Source organism: Cnephaeus nilssonii, assembly GCF_951640355.1.
Source record: "Cnephaeus nilssonii genome assembly, chromosome: 18".
Lineage (NCBI taxonomy): Eukaryota > Metazoa > Chordata > Mammalia > Chiroptera > Vespertilionidae > Cnephaeus > Cnephaeus nilssonii.
Genome location: NC_137089.1, coordinates 36,983,353 through 37,005,615, shown reverse-complemented (window position 1 = coordinate 37,005,615; position 22,263 = coordinate 36,983,353). Strand labels below are relative to the sequence as shown.

At 42.9% G+C, this 22,263-nt stretch overlaps 1 protein-coding gene across 2 annotated transcripts in view; it reads left to right on the top strand.

The window, feature by feature from the left end:
• The first annotated feature begins 206 nt into the window (after positions 1-206).
• Positions 207-22,263, top strand: part of ARFGEF1 (ARF guanine nucleotide exchange factor 1) — a 97,510-nt gene continuing 75,453 nt past the window's right edge. The window contains exon 1 of one of the 2 annotated variants that reach the window (XM_079796238.1): positions 207-976. In XM_079796238.1, the coding sequence (XP_079652364.1) occupies positions 853-976 (124 nt within the window). In that variant the 5' untranslated portion in view covers positions 207-852. The remainder of the gene's footprint in view (positions 977-22,263) is intronic. The other variant, XM_079796237.1, reaches the window with a different exon arrangement.

Below are 22,263 nucleotides of genomic sequence, written 5' to 3'. Positions count from 1 at the left end.
CTGCGCTCCCGCCTAGGGGGTCCCCAGCAAGAAGTGGGCGCAGCCTAGTCGGGAGTCTAGTTCACGGGTGACAGAAGGGACCCAGGGCGGCCGCAGTCCCCCTTCCAGGGGCCCAGAGCGCCCGGCCCGCCGCCGCAGGACGCCTGCCACGCGGCACACGCCACACCCCACGCCGCCTGCAGGAGAACGCGGGCGGGAGGCGGGCGGGAGGCGGGCGGCCCCGCCGGGCCGCCGTAGCGCTGCGGCTCCGCGCCGCCTCCGCCCCCTGCCTCCCGGCGGCGCCGGGCGCTCTGGGCGGCAGCGCCAGCCACGGCCGCGCTTCCTCCTCTGCAGCCGTTCGGACGCTGCGTGACGCGTCGTTTCCTCCCAACATGGCGGCCGGGGCAGGCCGGCGGTGATGGAGGCCAGTGCGCGGCCGCGGCGGGTGCTCGTCCCCACAGGAGCCAGGGCCGCCCTGCTCTCGCCCGGCCTCTGAGCCGGCTCGCTCCTCGGCCCCCCAGCCGTCGCCGCCCGGGCTGGGCTCCCTCGCCACCCCCAGGCCGGAGGGGCGAGTGACGGGAGGTGGGGGTGGTGGCCGGGAAGCCGACCCGGGGCCCCGGAGCAGCGGAGGTCCCGTAGGCGCGGCCCTCCGGGGGGCAGCCTCTCGGGGGTCGGCGAAGACACCCGCGCCCCCGGCCCGCGCCGCGGCCGGTCCGCCCGCCCCTTCCTGCCCCCGCCGCTGCCCTCCACGCCTCCTCTCCCCCACCTCCACCCCTTTCTCCTCTCGTCTCTCCCTCCCCCTCCGCCGCCGCCTCCGTCCAGCCGCCGCCGGGAGCCTCGGGCCGGACCGCCGCCGCCTCCTTCCCTGCGCCCATGTATGAGGGGAAGAAGACGAAGAACATGTTCCTGACGCGGGCGCTGGAGAAGATCCTGGCCGACAAGGAAGTGAAGAAGGCGCATCACTCCCAGCTGCGCAAAGCGTGCGAGGTGGCCTTAGGTGAGCGGGGCGGCGGCCGGGGGGGGGGGGGGGGGGGGGGCGGCGGGAGGGGGTCCCCGGCGCCCCTGGGGGCTCGCCCGGGCCGAGCCTCTGATGCCCGGGAGCCCGGGGGGCGCTGCTCGCTGCCCGCCCGCCCGGAGTTGGGAGTTGACAGTAACTCGGCTGCATGTGGGGCAGGGAGGGGAGGGAGGGTGTGTGTGGAGGGCCGCTGCTGGGCTCGGGGAGCGGGGAGCGGCCGGGCTTGGCACCCCCCCCCCCCCCCCGACGGCAGAGGGTAAGACTTTGTGGGTGGATCGTGCGGGGCGGCCGGGGTACCCCCTTTGTGATGAAGCGGCAGAGGAGCTGCTGTCGGTGAGCTTGGACATTCCGGTGGCGCTGATGGGTCGAGACTGGGCGTGGGAAGGGTTCCCGGATCGCGCCTGTCAATAACTTTGCCGTTTGACCTGGTGCTGGGGGGGCGGGGGGGGGGGGGGGAGACCGGGGCTGAAGTTGCGCCCTGGTTGACCGTCTGGAGCAGGGGGGCTTGCAACCGATGCAGCCCGTTGACATGTCTCCGCCTCTCCGCCACAGGAAAAACAGGAGTAATGTTGTAGCCGCCTGGACTGACCTGGAAGAATTAAGACCAGAGGTTAAGGGGTGGGGGAGGCGATGGGAGAGCTGGGGTGTGTGTGTGGGGGGGGGGGGGGGGGCAGGAGGAAGGAAAGGATCTTGAGGTAAGCTGGCTTTCATGAGGAGGAAGGGGAGGTTTGAAATGGGGAAGATGAAAAAAGACAATGCCAGCCCCCCAGCCGCATGTCTGGACCCTGGCCGCTGCTCTCAGGCTTGAAGGGTGATTTCTAGTTCATGGGGAAGAGTTCTGGTGTGGTGCAGCCCGTGGCAACGCAAAGCCTGACAGCACTTAGAGCCAGGCCAGGCAGGTGAGGAGTTGTTCCAGGGGAGACACTGACAGAGCTGTTGCATCCATCGCCGATGAAATCGTTTGAAGACAGACCGGGACATTGAACACAGAGATGAATTCCTAATGCTTACGCTTTATTTTGTAGCACTGGAAATAGACCAGATCAAAAGGACGAGAAAATTAAGCTTGTTAAATAGGCTTAATTTTTTTTTTTAAAAGAAAGCATTCTTGAAGGGGGAAAAGTCCAGAATAACTTAAATGTATGCTAAATTAAAGGGTTAAGACAACCTTCTACTTATTAAATAAAGAGAAGATGACTTTTTAACTTCTGTAATAAGCCTTACTGGGTTTTTTACCCCCTTCCTCTTTGGATCTTTTAGAGTGGTGCTATGGAAAACATCAAAGAAATTTCATTTAGAAATTTTGAATCTGTAGTATAGTGGACTTACCTTTAGTTTTTCAGCCCTTCTTGGATTAGAAGTTCACATGGTTGTTGTTCTTGCAGCTAAGGAAAAGCTGAGGTGTATGAGAAGACATTGTACAGTGGTGAAAGTTGAATTTATATCTGGGTCTTGAAAGGAATAATTATTATATTGCGAAGTGATGAGGGGAGGAGAGGTTTTTAGAATTTTTAAAAGGATTGTTATGTGCAGGTTTGTGAAAAACTTGCAGGATAAAGCATTTGAGATTCAAATTAAAGTGTGTGTTTTTTGAGACCAGATTTTCCATATTAGAATATTTATTTTAATACACTAAATTGTAAGTATTTGAAGAAATGGAATTTGGTGTGTGTGTATATGTATATATTCATTTATTTCTTTATTTTTGTCCCATCCTCTCCAAAATGCTAATATAAGTGAGTGTGTTTTAATGGAGAGCTCACTAGCGGTAGAATCTGGGACCTGGGTTTATCCCAGTGATGTTGCATTTAGAATAGCCAAATCTCTGGGCCTTAACTTCCTTCTCTGTAAAATTAGAATAGATGTTGGACTTAATGATTATAATGTTACATTCCCTCTAATGCACCATGAATGTGGGTGCACTATTCTTTTAACTTCTGCAGTGAGTATTCCTGCTGCTCTTGATTGACATCTCTAGGGGGCTTGTAGTTTGGTCCTTGCCATTTCTGGACTTAGGAACTACTTGGTAGTAAGTGTGCTAGCTTTACCAGGATTATCCATTACAGATTTTGCTAGTTTTTACTTCTTTACCCTTCCATACAGTTGGCAGAAACTTATTATGAGGAATCTGACTACCCAGGCAGGCGCCTTTCTTTACTTGAGATGTGTAAGGCTTTTTCTCACATTTCATAACAGTTACATTTAGCCTCCTACAAAACTCATTGAGCAACCTCACAATAATTAATCCCTGGTGAACTTGGTTTCTTCCCTTCTAGTCATCCTTATCACCGAAACATAAATTGATGAAATGATAACCCATTTCATCTTTGCAAAAAGTAGACTGTCTTGCAGTAAGGTATCCCCAAATATACTTTGTCCCTGGAACTTACTATAGACCTCCCCTTTTCTTTTCAGTGTTGAGACGTGTACCAGGCTCACTTTGGTCTCTTGATAATCTGTGTGGCCATCAAGCAGGATGGAAAAGTGAACTGGAATGGCCTGGTTTGGTCATCCCTGATCTCTAGGTTGTGAGTAGGTAGGAGTTGGATGGTGGAAGTACAGAGGTGGGTGTTGTTATATCCCTTTTAAATACACCTGCCTGCATTCTTCTCGCCTCCCCTCCCAAATATTTATTGAGCACTAGCATAGAGCTGAAGGAAGATGGCCAGTAAACAAGGAAATATATAGTCTGTCGAACTTTGAATCCTCTTGTGTTTAAAAACCATTTTATTGGTGTACGATTAGATTTCAGAGCACTTGGCATTCAAAATTAACTCAGTTACCTTTTAATATAAAGACCAGTTTAAAAGGTTTTCTCTGAATAGTACTCATGAAATTACAGTTCATTGCATATTAAGAAAACTATTTTTTTTTTGTTAAAGTATAGCTTTTAGGAAATTTTATCTAGATTATGGGAGGTTTTACTCATTAAAACAAAATCCATTCTCAAATATACTAAGTAAAGGAACTTTTATTTTCACAAAAAGAAAAATAATGAAAGCTTCAAAGGATATGCAAATTATTTAAAAGTTTTATCAAATTTTCTTAGAGTTCAGACTTTATTTTAAGGAATAATTTTTTTTAAAAAAGGAAAGAATGAAATCTTCACACCTACGTTGTTGCAATCAGGGTGAAAACCACAGGCCCACGAGCAGCTCCAGGGTGCCCTCTCTTGGTGCCTGCCCACTAGATCTCTGTAGTGCTCACTGAATGAACTCTGCAGGGCGAGGTCTCCCAGGCTGCCCTAGCGTAGCCTGCTCCATTCCTGCTCTCTAGCATCCTGAATTAAAAATAGTCTGGCCATCTGCTGGCAGATGAGACAACAGCTGAGCTATTTTTAGTTTCAAAGAATTTAGGATGTTGGGGGATCCGGCTTGAAGGTAGCATTGTCTGTCTCATGGGGAGGAGGGTACATATGGGCCATATTCCAGTCAGGTCTCTAAGTGTTAGGAGTTTCTTTGATGTTAGGGACATGACTAGTTCAACTTTTGCTTCTAACATCATATCATTGAAAATACTCTTCAGATGTTAGGATGAACAAGTTCATGTTCGGAAACTAGCATTGATACAGAATAGGAGTGAAAGGGGTGACCAGAAGAAGGTTTTAGAGGCAAGGGAGACACACTGGGGCAGCAAAAAGGGGTGGTAGATTCCTTGCAGAGATAATGGGAGAATGATAGAGAAAAAGAGGAATTATTAGGGAAGTACTTTTTTCATCAGAGTGTAAAGTTGTTGTTTATTTTATAAAGTGATCCTACTGATTTAGTTTTTCTGATATATGAGGATTTACTTCTAATTTTAAGTCACCCCCAGAAATGTAAATATAATATTTAGACTAAAACGTTACAGAAGTTGCTTCCTTCTAATCCCACCCTTGTTTTAGTTAGTGGGGATATAAAAGGATATATGGATGGAGAAGAAATTAAGTGCTTGTGGTACCAGTTTTATGCTACTTTTGGTAATTTCATTAATTTTTATCACTCTTCACCATTTAAAATCACTTACTCCCAAATAATACCCTGCAGACTGTGTACATTTTAATTACAACTTATATCCATTAGCAAGTCTCCTTTTAAACCTTCCTTGGTATCTAAAGTAAAAGTTGTTTTTAGTAAGTTAGGCTGCCAGAATTTTTTTTATATATATATATATTTTATTGATTTTTTACAGAGCGGAAGAGAGAGGGATAGAGAGTTAGAAACATCGATCAGCTGCCTCCTGCACACCCTCCACTGGGGATGTGCCCGCACCCAAGGTACATGCCCTTGACCGGAATCGAACCCGGGACCTTTGAGTCCGCAGGCCAATGCTCTATCCACTGAGCCAAACCGGTTTCGGCTGGCTGCCAGAATTTTGAGATAGCTAGGAAAGAAGAGTGTTATGAATGAAAGGAAGATTCTATTAAGTTTGAGTTGAAAAAAATTAGTTTTGATTACAATGTATATACTCTCCTTTGTGGAGGTTTACAGTGCACATTAACAATGTTTGGATTCTGAATAGTGTTTTAAGAAAGAAAGCTGCTCAATGTTGCTTAATGAAATCTTTCCTAAATTTATTTGACCCTCTTTAGCATCTTTTAGCACCCTAGGAAATACTGTTCCTTGGAATTCTCTACAGGACACTGTTCAAGGGAAAGAAAGGCAAAGGAGATAAAACAACCCTGACTACTGATAAGAGGATTCTCTAGAAGAGTTACTGTGTTTTGGGAAAGCAGTGTTGACTGTGGGAAAGAGAAGAAAGTCAGAGATAAGGAGCAGTTGGAAAGAGTGGTATCAAGACCAGAGAAGTGTTGAACTTGCTAGCTCTTCTTTCCCCATCCATCTATGGTAGGCAACTGGTTGTCTCTCCTGATAATGTTTAACTTGTAGAGAAACTTCTGTTGGTAATTGTTTTTTCAAAGCAGAATAAAAGCATATTATAAATGGGAAATAATTGGGGGAAATATTTATCATTTTCTTTACAAAACAGAGGAGGAGTTATTTGAAAAGGGAAAATACATGAATAAATTACTGTTGCCATTCAAAATTAGGTATATTCTTCATTCAGATATTTGCTGAACTGAACAGTATGTGCCAGATAACTGCTTCAGTGCTGGGCATATAGCAGTGAACCAAATGTGCTTTAATGGAACTTACTTTCTAGTGGGTTGAGGCTGACAGTAAAAACCAAACTAATATATATTGTCATTGTTATCATCTGAAGAAATCATAGTTCAGAAGGGTAAAAGGAGAAGACCTGGAACACAACTTTAGATAGGGTGGTCAGGAAAGGCCTGCCTGTGAGGTGACATTTCATCAGAGAAGTGACAGAAGAAAGAGATGCAGCCTTTCAGGTTCTTGGATGAAACAGAAGGAGAGGGAGCAGGAAGATGCGGGAGTGCTTGGTCCATTCCAGGATGAAAGGAGGCCTGTGTGGCTGGGGGAGAGTGAGAAGAGCAGTGGTAGGAGAGGAGGGCGACTGGATTTTACTGTATCTGATGGAAGCCACACAGGGGAGTGACATAGCAGATGCACATTTTAAAAGGCTTACATTGGCCAGAGGTGGTAGTGATTTAGACTAGGCTGGTGATGGGAATGAGAATTGGTTGCATTTGGAATGTATTTTAAAGGGTTTGCTGGTGGGTTGGTTGTGTGACAACAATCTCATAGCTATACAGGGTTGTTGGAGTGGGCATTCACCATGATGATGAGGAACACCAGGAGAGAAACGGTCTTTGGGAAGTAAGTTTATATAGTAAAATATTTTCATCCAACTCTACATGTAGTTTAGAATTTTTTAATGATAGCATGTCCTGATTATGATACGATAGGATATTTTCTATTGAGAATACACAAAATAATTTCAAATTTTAGTTGGCAGAGTTTTTTATTGAGTTTTTTTCCACAGAAAACAATCTTTCACATAGTTTTAGTTACAGTCCACAACTGGCCTGGTCCCTTGTTGGGATGGGATCTTTGCAGATGTAATTACTAAGAATCTCAAGGTGAAATCATTTTGGACTTAGGGTGGGTCCTAATTCCAAAGATTGGTGTCTTTATAAGTAGAGGAAGGAACACAGACACACAAATGAAAGAAGGCCCTGTGAAAGTGCAGGCAGAGGTTAGAGTTATGCTGCCATAGCCAAGGAACTCCAAGAGGCCCCAGAAGTTAGGAAGAGGTAAAGAAGGATTCTTCTCTGGAGCCTTAGAAGTAGCATGACCCTGCTGACACCTTGAGTTCAGACTCTGGCCCCCAGAACTGAGAGAGCGAATTTCTGTTTTAAGCCACCAAGTTTGTAGTTAATTTAAGGCAGCCCTAGAAAACTAGTAAAAGTCCCTTTTATCCTAACTTACCAGTATGGTCTATTTGAGCTTACACTTACAGAATATACAATTTTACTGGGCTTTGCTTTATTGTGCTTCGCAAATACTGTGTTGTTGTTTGTTTGTTTGTTTTTAACAAATTGAAGGTTTGTGGCAACCCTGCATCAAGTAAGTTAATGGTGCCAAAAAGATTATGAGTTGCTGAAGGCCCAGCTGAAGGTTAGCGGGTTTATTTTTTTTTTAGCAATACAGTATTATTTTTAATTAAGGTGTATGCATTGGTTTTTGTTTTGTTTTGTTTTAGACATAATGCTGTTGATCACTTAATAGACTACATAAACATAAATTTCATATGCATTGGGAAACCAAAATATTTGTGTGACTCACTTTATTAAAATAATTCACTTTACGTCGTGGTAGTCTAGAACCAAACCTGTAATATCTACAAAGTGTGCCTGTATATGTTTAAACAACCAAATGCTATCTTTGTCTAGTCTCTGTTTCATAATTCTCAAAAGCAGTTATTCTGAGACTTTAGGGTACATGAGTCTCTTGAAAAACTTCTTTAAAAAAAGAGTCCTGGGTCCAAATATTTGAAAGTTTTGTGTTATACTTTCGATATTTTTGTTTTTCTTAGATTTAGACTTGATATAACTACATTAATCTAGATAGCCTGTGTTATCTTCTCATTCAGAAAAGATTGTAAAAAACAGTCTTTAAAATACTGTGATATGAAGTAGCTATAGAAAACTCCATGTGGGACAGTTAATTTTCTTCTTTCAACTTTGAAACTGAAAAGGTATACAGTGAGACCTTACTTAATCAACTGTTAATAACCCTCATCTGTCCTGAACCTTGCTAAGAAGTGAAAAAATAAAAGTATAACCTGACAACGAAGATAGAATGAAGGCCAAGCACTTTATTCAGAGGAGAGTCCCCATGCCATTGCTCAGTCTATTTACTTTTTTAAAAAATTTATTTGAGAGAGGGGGAGGGGGAGACAGATAACAATTTGTTCCACTTTCCTTTTTTTCAGAACATTTCAAAAGAAAAACTGGGAGAAAGAGATCACCCATGACACTATACACTTTATTAAAAAAAACACTTCATTGCAGTATAATTTACATATTATAAAATCTGCCCATTTAAAATGTAATAATTTTTAATCCTCTCCTGAGGATATATTTTTATTGATTTTTAGAGAGAGAGGGAAAGAGAAAGAAACACCAGTTGATGGACATTTAGGCTGAATGAATAAGGCTGCTATAAATGTTTGTGTGTAAGTCTTTATGTGGACCTAAATTTTTATCTCTTGTATAGACACCTAGGAGTGGAATTTTTAAAAAACTAAGTTATTTTCCAAAGTGGCTGCAACATTTTACATTCCCACCAGCAATATATTAAGATTTCCCATACTTCCTTGCCAGGCAACATTGTTACTGTCTGTCTTTTTTATTTTAGCCATCTTGGTTGATATGAAGTGTTATTTCATTGAGACATTATTATCTTTCTCAGGTATTTTTTCCAGACTTTATTCTACAAACATACACATACATAAACAGATGTATTCTTCAAAAAAATTGATCTATTTAATTAATAAACGCAATAGTGGGAGGAAGGAGATTTCTAGCATTGATTTAGTTTTTACTATATGCCAAGTTCTCCATGCTAGTGAAATACTTTCTTGGCTTTATTTCAGTTAGTCCTTAAAACAACCCTGTATACTTAGGTGCTATTATCTGCATTTTGCAAATGAGGAAACTGAGTTTTACAGCTTGTGTTTGGCAGAGTTGACTAAATGCAACCATTCTAACCTGCACCCTTAGTCACAACACTGTTTACAAGTAAATTACAAAAAGGGAAAGAAGGGTCTCCATAGAGAGAAAAGCACTGTTAAAAAAAGAGAAAGGGCAGATGATCCAAGTTGGTGGTGGAGTAGATACCCGTTATACTCAGCTCCTCCCAGGACCAAACTGGAATTACAGCTAAAATATAGAGCAGTCTACCTGAATAACCAACTGAAGACTAGCTGAAAAGTCTTATAACCAAGGATTTATAGAAGAAGCCACATTGAGACGGGTAGGAAGGGCAGAGATGCAAAAAGGGCTGGCCCCACTCTAACGGGGTTGAAATTCTGGAGAGAGATCATAGCTGCCTTAAAGGTTCCCCCTGAGAAGCGTGGGGTCTCAAGGCTGAGCCAGGAAGACACACCCACATAACATCTGACTGAAAATCAGCAGGGATTCTGTCCTCAGGAAGAGACTGGAGTCTGCTAGAGACACATGCTCCCTCTTAAAGGGCCAAAGCATAAAATCTTGTTTGCAGCCACTCACCCTGGGCTCTGAAGAAAGAGGGTGGATCAGAATAGAGTCCCCTGAAGAGAGGCTGGGATTGTGGCCTGGGGAGCTAGCTGAAGGGACAGCTGCCAGGATACCTGTGCTGAGTCACTCTCCCACACCACGATGCCATTTTTCTTGGGTGGAGCACTCCCTTCCTTGCAGCATCAGCCAGGGGAATGCAATAGCCCCACGCTCTGGATTCCCTGCAGCACAGCCCTGCAGAGCTTTTGCTCTGCTGAGGAGTCCATTGCCTGGGCCAATCTGTAGAGGCCTGGGAAGACTTAGGGGTGTCTCTGACTGAGCTGTATGGCTTTGGGGCAGGGTCCATTCCCCCACTTACCCATGAACCTGCTCCCCGCCCCCCATAGGAGATCCACTTGCCCCATTCTTATTCAACATTGTACTGGAAGTCCTAGCCACAGCGGTCAGACATGAAGAAATAAAAGGCATTTAAATTGGAAAGGAAGGAGTAAAACTCATAATTTACAGATAATATGATACTGTATATAGAGAACCCTAAGATTCTACCAAAAACCTACAAGAACTGATAAATGGATTCAGCAAAATACAGTAAACCTTTGATTTTTCAGACCTCGATTTAACAGACTTCAGATTTAACGGACAAAATTTCCGGTCCGTATGTCATATGTGATAATTAACACCCTGTTAATTTTAAAATGCTTCTAACCAAAATTTACTTATAATTAAGTTATTAGATTATTTTTTGTTATTAATTCACAAATTGTTATTTTAAACAAATTTTAGTACCCTATGTTGGAAAAAAAAACACTATAATAAGGCCATATGTTGGGGGAAAACACTATAGTAATTTTGTTGACATAAACAAGTATTACATATCTACAATTATAGTCTACATATTTAAATCCATGAGTAACCTCTCATAAACAATGTTCCACGAATGATTAGCATGTGATCACAGGACATCTCGAGGTAATTGGTTCTGTTGTCACGTGGCATGACTTTCTGCAGCAGTTTTAACGCATGTGCTAAGACACGCCCCAGTGATGTGCATTTGTTTGCTCGAGGTGACTGGTGAATGCATGCATTTATTAGACCTACTCAGTATAAATTTAAAATTACTGTAATACATATAGAAAACTTTTTTAAGAAATTAAACTTTTCATACATACTTAATATTAATTACACAGATATGTCTACATAAGTAAAAATAGGTAAACTAATTTGTCAGTTTTTTTAACATGCATTTGGGAAACCTACTTTATTATATAATGGATGTTCAGCCTTAAATGGACACCCCTCACCTGAATTAGTTCATTATATCAAGGTTTTACTGTAGCAGGATATAAAGTAAATGTCCAGAAGTCATTTGCATTTTTACACCAATAATGAACTATCAGAAAGAGAAACTAAGAAAACAATCCCATTTACAGTTGCATCAAACAAAAAGAAAATACTTAAGAATAAATTTAACCAAGGATGTAAAAGACCTGTACTCGGAAAATTATAAGACACTGAAGAAAGAAATTAATGCTACAAATAAGTGGAAGCATATACTGTGCTCAGGGATAGGAAGAATTAAAATCATTAAAATGTCCATACAACCCAAAGCAATCTATAGATTCAACGCAATTCCTGTCAAGATACCAATGGCGTATTTCACAGAACTAGAGCACACATTCCAAAAATTTATATGGAATCACAAAAGACCCAGAATAGCCACAGCAATCTTGAGAAAGAAGAATGAAGTTGCAGGAATCACACTTCCTGATATAAAACTATACTACAAGGCTATGGTAATCAAAAAGCATGGTAATGGCATAAAAATAGACACATAGATCAATGGAACAGAATAGAGAGTCGAGAAATAAACCTACGCCTTTATGGTCAATTACTACGTGACAAAGGAGGGAAAAACATACAATTTGGGTAAAGATTGTCAATTGAATAAATAGTGTTGGGAAAATTGGATAGATGCCACACAAAAAAAGAGAGAGAGAAGGTAGACCACCTTCTTACACCATATGCAAGAATAAACGCAAACTAAATTAAAGACTTAAATGTTGGACTTGAAACCATAAAATGCTTAGAAGAAAACATAGGCAGTAAAATCTCAGATGTTTCTCTTTTTTTTTTTTGAATTTAATCTTTATTGTTCAGACTATTACAATTGTTCCTCTTTTTTCCCCCCATAGCTCCCCTCCACCCGGTTCCCACCCCACCCTCTGCCCTTACCTCCTCCCACTGTCCTCATCTATAGGTGTATGATTTTTGTCCAGTCTCTTCCCACACCCCCCACATCCCTTTCCCCTGAGAATTTTCAGTCCACTCCCTTTCTATGCCCCTGATTCTATTCTACTCACCAGTTTATTCTGTTCATCAGATTATTAATTCACTTGATTTTTAGATTCACTTGTTGATATGTATTTGTTGTTCATAATTTTTATCTTTACCTTTTCTTCTTCCTCTTCTTAAAGAATACCTTTTCAGCATTTCATATAATACTGGTTTGGTGGTGATGAACTCCTTTAGCTTTTTCTTATCTGTGAAGCTCTTTATCTGACCTTCAATTCAGAGTGATAGCTTTGCTGGGTAGAGTAATCTTGCTTGTAGGTTCTTGCTATTCATCACTTTGAATATTACTTGCCACTCCCATCTGGCCTGCATAGTTTCTGTTGAGAAATCAGCTGACAATCGTATGGGTGCTCCCTTGTAGGTAATTAACTGTTTTTCTCTTGCTGCTTTTAATGTTCTCTCTTTGTCTTTTGCTCTTGGCATTTTAATTATGATGTGTCTTGGTGTGGTCCTCTTTGGATTCCTTTTGTTTGGGGTTCTGTGCGCTTCCTGGACTTGTAAGTCTATTTCTTTCACCAGGTGGGGGACGTTTTCAGTCATTACTTCTTCAAATAGGTTTTCAGTATCTTGCTCTCTCTCTCTTCTTCTGGCACCCCAATAATTCGGATGTTGGTACGCTTGAAGTTGTCCCAGAGGCTTCTTACACTATCTTCAACTTTTTGGATTCTTTTTTCTTTTTGCTTTTCCGGTTGAGTGTTTTTTGCTTCTTTGTATTTCAAATCTTTGACTTGATTCTTGCGTTCCTCTAGTGTGCTGTTGGGTCTCTGTATAATATTTTTTATTTCAGTCAGTCTATGTTTAATTTCTAGTTGGTCCTTTTCCATATCCTCAAGGGTCTCTCTCATATCCTTGAGGGTCTCGCTAAATTTATCGGCCTTTTCTAGGAAATTCTTGAAAAACCTTATAACCGTGGTTTTGAACTCTATCTCCAGTTGTTTGTTTCCTCCATTTCTTTGGTTTTTGATCTGTTTCTTTGTCTCCGCATTTTCACTGCTTCCCTGAGGTGGTAGGGTAGCTTTGTGTGCTAGGTGTCCTATATGGCCCAGTGGCTCGGCCTCCCCAGTTACCTGAGGTGGACACTCTTGGTGCACTCCTTTGTGGACTGTGTGTACAGCCTTGTTGTAGTTAAGTCTTGATTGTTGTTGGTATCAGTGGGAGGAATTGACCTCCAGGCCAATTGGCTGTGAGGATCAGCTGTGCCTATGCTGGGAGAACTTCTGTGATGGAGACAAACTTATGAGACAAGACTTGCAAAATTGCAAAAGCCTCTGTGCTCAGCTTGGATGGTCTCAGGGCAGAGCAGACAGTCTTGGCTTCCCGTCAGCCCCGCCCTATGATGCCCCTGGGTCTCAGTGTCCCTTGGTAATCGCTGCAAGCACCTCTAAGAGTAAGCCGCCCTCGAGTTTCGCCCACTGCCAGACAGTCCAGTTTCTCCCCCAATGAATCTGGATTCCCAGATTCTCACCCAGAACTGGAGTTAAGGGTAGTGGGGGATCTTCCGTTTCCCACCCGCTAGGGAAAGCCAGCGGCATTCAGCAGTCAGTCCTCTGTTCGCGCACTCGCACGTGCGCCTCCAGACCTCTGCCTTTCACGGCTCCCCTGAGTTTCCGCCTGACAGTCCTGATTCCCCCCGTATAAGCCTGGGTCCCCAGGGTCTCGCCCGGAGCTGGGGTTCAGTGCATTCGGAACTGGGGTTCAGCATAGTGGGGGAGCTTCCGTTTCCCACCCGCTAGAGAAAGCCAGCGGCATTCAGCAGTCAGTCCTCTGTTCGCGCACCCACACGTGTGCCTCCAGACCTCTGCCTGTCGCGGCTCCCCTGAGTTTCCGCCTGATAGTCCAGATTCCCCTGTATAAGCCTGGGTCCCCAGGGTCTCGCCCGGAACTGAGGTTCAGTGCAATCAGAACTGGGGTTCAGTGCAGTCGGGAGCTTTTGTCTCCTTCCCGCTAGAGAAAGCCAGCCAGGCACTCAGCCGCCTGCGCACATGTCTCTGTACCTCAGCCTTTTGCAGCTCCTCTGATTCTCCGTGTGCTTTCCTCTTTCCTTCTAGTTGTAGAATTTCCACTCAGCCAGCCTTCCTGTGGTTCTGGATGATGTTCGTTTTGTCTTTTAGCTGTAGTTTTGAAATTGTTGTGCGGGGCAGCAGTTTAGGTGTTTACCTATGCCGCCATCTTGGTTTCTCCTCTCAGATGTTTCTTATAGCAATGTTTTTTCTGATATATCTTCTTTGGCAAGGGAAATAAAAGAAAAAATAAGCAAATGGGACTACATCAAACTAAAAAAATTTTGCACAGCAAATGAAACCATCTACAAAATGAAAAGACAATCTACTAAATGGGGGAACATATTCGCCAATGACACATCTGATAAGGGGTTAATATCCAAAATTTATAAAGAATTTATACAATTCAACGCCAAAAAATAATCAAAGCATTTGAATAGACACTTCTCCAAAGAAGACATACGGATCGTCACTAGATATATGAAAAGACTAGAGGCCCAGTGCATGATTGAATCATGCACGTGTCCCCTACACACTTTCGCTTTCGATCGCGGGGGAGCTGGGTGCCTGTCCGCTGGTGCACCAGACCTTTCGGAAGCCTCCGGCATGGCAGAGGCTTCCGAAAGGCCTGGTGCCGGAGCAGACAGGCACCCAGCTCCCACGCTTTCACTTTCGATCGCGGGGGAGCTGGGTGCCTGTCTGCTGGTGCACCAGGCCTTTCGGAAGCCTCCAGCTCAGTGGAGGCTTCCAAAAGGTCTGGTGCCGGAGCAGACAGGCACCCAGCTCCCCCGCTTTTGATGGTCCGGGGTGGGACGTGAGCTCGCTGCCCCAGAGGCCCCTTCTGTGCCACAGCACAGCCATGGCACAGACGCTGGCCCAATTGGCTACCCCAAGTCCCGGCCCCTGCGCCTCCCGCTGGCCCGATTGTGGGCGTAGCAGAGTGATGGTAATTTACATATTACCATTTTATTAGGTAGGATGCTCAAGGTCACTCATTATCAGAAAAATGCAAATTAAGGTCACAATGAGATATCACCTCAGAGTAGCTATTATTAATAAATCTTTTTGCTTACTGCCCCAGGTCAGGGCACTTGCAGGAGGCAACTAATCAATGTGTCTCTTTTTATCCATGTTTCTCTCTCTCCCTCTCTTTTTCCCTCTCTCTTCCTCCTTCCCCTTCTTCTCTCCCTCTTCCCCCTTCCACTCTCTGAAAAGCAATGGAAAAAAATATCCTCAGGTGAGGATTAACAAAAACAATTTTTAAAAAAATAAAGTAAATTTTTAATAATTTAAATTTTACAGTTATTCATATGTTGGTGGTGTCCTTAATTTCTGAAGAGTGCTTTCTTGCCTTCAACATCTTACCTGAGCTGGGAGCTCAAGGTGCACCACTTTGTGGGCTTTGATCATAGTCTTGTTGTAGTTGAGACTTGATTACTGTTGGTGTCAGTCGAAGCTGGTTCTCACAGGCCAATTGGCTGTGAGAACCAGCTGCGACTACAGTGGGAGAGCTGCTGTGCAGGAGACACGCTTTGGAGCAGGACTTGCTTCAGTGGGGCTTTGGTGCTCACAGAGTCTGCCCCTTGAGTGTGTCGCTTATGGATGTGAAGAGTTGTAATCTGGTGTTGTCTCACACTGACCACTGGGTACACTGGCTCTTGGGTCTCCAGGGAGGGCAAAGTCAGGCACTGCCTGGGGCCACCCAGCAGGAGCCACAGACAGATCTGCAGATTCCTCCTCTTTGTATTGGGTTTGGACGTGCCCAGATGAGGCCCAGCTTATGAAGCAAAGCAGACTGGTGCTGGTGCTGGGTCTTGGGCCTTTTATTGATAGGTTTGGGGGCTCCTTGACCCAGCTGCAGCTTGTTGGAGAGACTTTATCCTGAGCAAGGACAGGCCATTCATATTCAAAAGCCACTGCACACAGCTTGGGTGGAGTTGTACATTGGATGAGGTGGAATCGTAGGGAATCACCAGGGCGGAGCAAACAGAGATGGCTGCCAGTCAGCCCTGTGACCGGGGAGTTCCTAGCATAGGAACAATGATCCCTGCGAGCACCTCCCTCTGGGAGAAAGCCGCCCCTGAGTTCCTGCCCTGATGCCAGTTCCTCCTCGTATGTGTCTGTGTTCCCCAGAGCCTTGCCCTGGTGCTGGAGCTCAGAGGAGGCAGGACCTTATAAGTTCAGTTTGTGGTGTTGGCCTTTTAAAAGGAATAGCAAGGTCTCCAGCAGCCTCTGTATCACTGAGCCCCAATCTGAACTGGTTTTTACAGCCCGTAGTTCTTACTGCCTATAGGGATGTCTTTCTCCAGATCTGGAACCCTGTGCTGGGGATCTGGTGTGAGGCAGACTCTGAGAGCACCAAAGCCCCACTCCTGCAGGCAGCCTCTACAGAGACCATCTCCCTCCCAATTAAGAAAGCAGTACACGTGAGTGCAGGACCAGCCTGTTCCATGCCTCTTCACCTCCCACCAGTCTCAGTGTGGTTTCTTCTTTACTTCTCTAGTTGTAGGACTTCCATTCAGCCAGCTTTCCAGCAGTTCTAGATGATGGTTGTTCTTTCGGTTGTAATTTTGATGTGGTTGTGAGAGGCGGCGAGTACAGGCATTTACCTACGCCACCATCTTCAAATCTCCTCTAGACTTTTTCTTACAGACAGTACAGCACTAAGTTAAGGAGTGGAATGATGATGTTGCATTTCAGAAAGATCACTGTTGGCATTATGAAAAATAACACTGTAGGAAGTAAGATGTTGTATTAATAAACTGTTGCCATAGCCCAGCTTTGAAGAAGCAAGGGCTTGAGAACAGACCTAAGACAGATAGATTAGATCTTAGTAAATTAAGAGGACTTCATAACTGTTTTAATGTGAGAAATGAGGGAAAGGAAGGTATTTTAGGATGATTCTGAGGTTGCTCTAATGGGGTGATTTTAAGTTGTTAATCCATTCACCAAAAATGGTGGTACAAGAATATGAGCATATTTGAGAGGAATTGAGGAAGAAAATGGAATCAGTTATGTTTAAATTGATTTTGAGGTGCATGTGGGACATCTAAGTAAAGATGTTTAGTTGGCAGTTGTCTATAACATGACAAAAGCTTAGGGTGGTGGAGAAGAGAGAACTGAGCTGTAGATAAAGGTTTACGTGTCATCAATGTACACATATAATACCTTAATAAAAAAATTAAAAATAAAAAAAAAGATTTACGTGTCATCAGCAAATAGTCACGCAGGCCCTTTTGGAGAAAAGGACATGTACATTAAGTGCCCAGTAAATTTACTCTCATTAATTGCTTTCTTCAAGAAAACCTTTGTAAGTACCTATTTGTTCTGGATTTTATGGTAAGCCTGAGGAATATAAAGCTAGAAAGGGTGGCCTTTGCTGTTAAGGAGCAATTGAAAGAAATGATATTATATAATAAGGTAAGTGTTGTGGTAGTGATAACCAGAAGACGTTATGGGAATAGAAAAGTGTAATTATCTTAGCCTGGAAGTGTAGGGGAAGACTTCTTGGAAATGACAGCTGTTTATTCTAGAAGGGTATGCACCAGGAAAAGATTGGTAGGAAGAGTATTCTGGGGAGGGAGGAGCATCATTAGCTAAGGCATGAGTAGCTGAAAAAACATGAAGTGAGGTAGTTACCCAGAAGATGGACATTTTGAATCTTAAGTGTGAGGCAGGAATGGTAGGAGATGGGCTTTGGACAGTATTATAGGTGATGGTGAGCATGGACAAAACCACTAAAAGATTTTTAGTTGGAAGTGACGGAAAATGTTACTGAAGCAGTCTTGAAAAGTATATGCAAGGCCATTTGGTGTTGGGGTTGAAATTCCAGCCGGAGGATATACTTTGAACAAAAGCCCACAGGTGTGAAATAGCAGGTCAGTTTTCTGGATTTAGAGTGTTTTATTACTGTTTTGTTTGTTTTTTTTGGTGTTTTTGTGTGTGTGTATGTGTGTGTGTGTGTGTGTGTGTGTGTGTTTCTTAATCAATGGAGTGTGTGGAATGCAAGGAATAGCATGGAGATGAAAAAAGTGGTAGGGGCCATATCTTAGAGCAGTGATGGGCAACCTTTTGAGCTTGGTGTGTCAAACTTTGCCAAAAAACTGAGCATAACTCGGGTAGTGTGTCACTTTGAGGAAAAAACAATATTTCTCAAATGTTTCATCCTCAGGAGCAGCAAATGTTTCATCCTCGGCATGCGGCCATCTCAGCGGCCGCGTGTCATCAGAAATGGCTACGCGTGTCAGTGCTGACACGCGTGTCATAGGTTCGCCATCACTGTCATAGAGGGTCTTGTACACCTTGCCGAAGAACTTGAACATTATCCTGTCAAGGTCACTCTGGCACTAATTATAATAGAGCTGAAGAATGGAGATGAGGAGTCAGTAGGCCTGGTGAGATTTGAGGACCTGACCTAAAGAAGTAGCAGAAGGAATGGAGAAATCAAATTAAAGGAGAACAACAGTTCCCATTCTTGGCTATACACCAAGAGCATCTGTTGAGCATTTTAAAAATGTAGCTAGTGGCATCACATTACTGGAGTTTCTGATTCACTAAGTCCAGGCATGGGCCTGAGCATCTTATTTTGCTTTTTAATTTTACATTTTACATTAACATACAATGAAATAGACTTTTTTTTTTTGGTGGGCAGTTCCATTAATTTTACCATGTGATTATTTGTGTGACCTCTACCATAATTGGGATACAGAACAGTTCTAACACCTCAAAAAAGTATCTCTTGATAACTCTTTATAGTCACACCGTTCCTCCCCATTTCTAACCCCTGGCAATCACTGCTTTGTTCTGTGTCACTATATTTTATCTTTTTGAGGTCATATACATTGAATCAGATATTATGTAAGCATCTGAGCCAGGCTTCTTTCACTCAGAATGTCTTTGAGATTCATCCAAGATTGCTGAGTAGCTTTATGTTATATGGATGTACTGGTTTGTTGTCCTGTCACCCTTGAAGGACATTTGAGTTGTTTCAGTTTTTGGCAGTATGACTAGAGCTACTGTAAACATTCATGTATAGATTTTTATTTGTAAGTTTTTATTTCTCTAGGTTAAGGGGGATTGCTGGGCATATGGTAACTACATATTTAACTTTATAAAAAACATTCAAAGTGGCTGTACCCAATAGATATATGAAAAATGCTCAAGGTCTCTAATCATCAGGGAGATGCAAATTAAAGCTACAATGAGGTATCACCTCACACCTGTCAGAATGGCTACTATCAATAAATAAGTGCTGGCATGGATGTGGAGAAAAGGGAACCCTTGAGCACTGTTGGTGGGAATGCAGACTGGTGCAGCCACTGTGAAAAATCATTTGGAGTTTATCCCAGAAATTAAAAATGGAACTGCCGTTTGACCCAGCAATTCCACTTCTGGGTATATATCCTAAGAGTCCTGAAACACCAATCAGAAATAATATATGCACCCCTATGTTCATAGCAGTGTTATTTACAATAGCCAAGATCTGGAAACAGCCCAAGTGCCCATCAGTAGATGAATGGATAAAAAAAGCTGTGGTACATTTACACAATGAAATACTAAGTGGCTATAAAAAAAGCAAACAACAACAAAAAGCTTCTTACCCTTTGTGACGGCATGGATGGACCTGGAGATTATTATGCTAAGAGAAATAAGCTAGTCAGAGAAAAACAAATACCATATGATTTCACTAATATGTGGAATCTAATGAACAAAATAATCTGACAAACAAAATAGAACCAGAGGTATGATACATAGAACAGAGTGACAGATATCAGAGGGGAGGGGAGTGTGGGGGACTGGATAAAGGAAAGTGAAGGGATTAGCTAAAAATCATATATGCATAGCCCATGGACACAGACAATAGTGTGGAGAGGACTATGAGAGGGAAAGAGGGGTCTAGGTGGAGGTGGGCAAAGGAGGTGGGGGAATGGGGGACATTTGCAATAGTGTCAACAATAAAAAATTTAGATTAAAAGTAAGTGGCTGTACCATTTTACATTCTCACCACCCGTGTCTGAGAGTTCCAGTTGCTCCACATCCTTACCAACTCCTGCTGGTGTCTGTATTTTAACTATTTTTAAACTATTTTAATAGGTGTATAGTGGTATCTCATCATTGTTTCCATTGGCATTTCCTTAATGGCTAATGGTGTTGAATACATTTTCAGGTATTTATTTGCCATGCACATATCCTTTTGGTGAAGTGTCTTAAAAGTCTTTTGCTTATTTTTAAATTTGGTTATTTGTTTTCATATTGTTGATTTTGAAGAATTTTAAAATATACACATTGTACATATTTAAAATATCCTACCTAATAAAAAGGTAATATGCAAATAACCATCACTCCGCTACGCCCACAATTGGGCGGCGGGAGGCTGGGGGGCGGGACTCGGGGTGGCATATCCGGCCATTGAGAGGCGCCCCCCACGCCTCTCAATGGCCGGATTGGCGGCCGCTGAGGGGGGCTGCCTCGGACACCCCGGACACCCGGCTCCCCTGCCATCAGAGGCGGGGAGCTGGTTGTCCGTGCCGGCTCCAGGCCAAAAGCCTCCGGCCTGGTGCACGTGCGTGCACCTGGATCCCCTGCCGTGCTCCCCATCGTCAGCGCCTCAAGCCCCAGCAGCAGCGGCAGCGGCTGGGGATGAGCTGGTGATCCCAACAGCCTGGCAGCTCAGTGGGGGCGGCAGCGGAGGCAGTATTGGGTCTGGGGACTGGCGAACAGGCAGAAGATGGCCCTGATCGCAGGAGGCTAGGCCTAGGGACTCTACCCGCACGATTTAATCGTGCGCTGGGCCTCTAGTATATACATAAATTCCTTGATGAGACATGTGATTTGCAAATATCTTCTGTAGCTTACCTCTTCATTTTCTTAACAGTGCCTTTTCCAGAAAAAAAAAAGTTTAATCTTGATAAAGTCAAGTTTAATAACTTTTTTAATGTCTCACTGTTCCAACCCCATTTGTTGAAAATATCCTTTTTTTTTTCATTTAATTGCCCTTGCACCTTTGTAAAATATCAATTGGCTATATTTCTGTGGGCCTGTATGTGGATTCTATTCTGTTTAGTGGTTTCTGTGTCTAGTCTTTCTGCAGTATGACATTGTTTTAATTATTGTAACTTTAAAGTCTTAAAATGGGATATTATGTATCCTCCCATTTCATTCTTTATCATAATTATTTCATCTATTCTAGTTAGGTTGTTTTTCCTTGTAAATTTTAGAATTCCCTTACCTAGATGCAGAAAATTATGATGGAATTATGATTGGCAGTGGGTTCAATTTGGAGATCAGTTTGGGGAGAATTGGCATCTTTATTGTATTGAGTCTTCCAATTTATGAACATGACATATCCTATTCTTTAGTTCTTTTATTTCTTCCAGTATACATCCTGTACATGTTTTATTAGGTTTATACTTTAAAATTTCATTTTGGGAAGAATGATTATAAAAGTGTTGTTTTTTTAAATTTTGGTTTCCAGTTATTCATTGATACTGTATAGAAATTTCATTGGTTTTTGTGTGTTAAAACCTCATTAAATGCATTTGTTAGTTTTAAGAGTTTTTCTTCCAGATTTTATTGGAATTTTTACCTAGACAATCATGTCATCTATGAATAAGAAAAGTTTTATTTTTTTCCTTTCCAATCTGTATGCCTTTTCTTTTTCTTGTCTATTGCATTGACTGGGACATTCAGTACAAAGTTGAATAGAAATGGTGTAAGTAGATATTTGTGCCTTTTTCCAGATCTTGGGGGAAAGCATTGTTTTTCACCATTAAGTTTGGGGTTAACTGTAGGTATTTTGTAGCTACTCTTAAAAGTTGAAAAAGTTCCTTTCTATTTCTAGATTGCTGAGAGTTTTTATCATGAATGGATGTTGAATTTTGTCAGATGCATTTTTTTCTGCATCAGTTGATACTATCATGTGCCTTTTCTTTTTTAGCCTGTTTACATGGTGACTTACATTGGTTGATTTTTTTTTAATATTGAATTAGCCTGGGATCCTTGAAATAAATCCCAGTTGGTCATGGTGTATGATTCTTTTTATAGATTGCTGGATTCTATTTGCTAATATTCTGTTGAGGATTTTTACATTTATATTCATGATTGATATTCATCTGTATTTTCTTTTTCTATACTGTCCTTGTTTGTGCAATGCAATTCTGACACTTAAGTCAAATTTGGTTTAGGGCACAGTCCTCTACAAAACTGTCCTCACTTCAGACACCAGCCCCAGGCTCCAGAGTCCCCAGACCACCCATAGTTCTATATAACCAACTTGCTACAAATTCAGGGTTCTC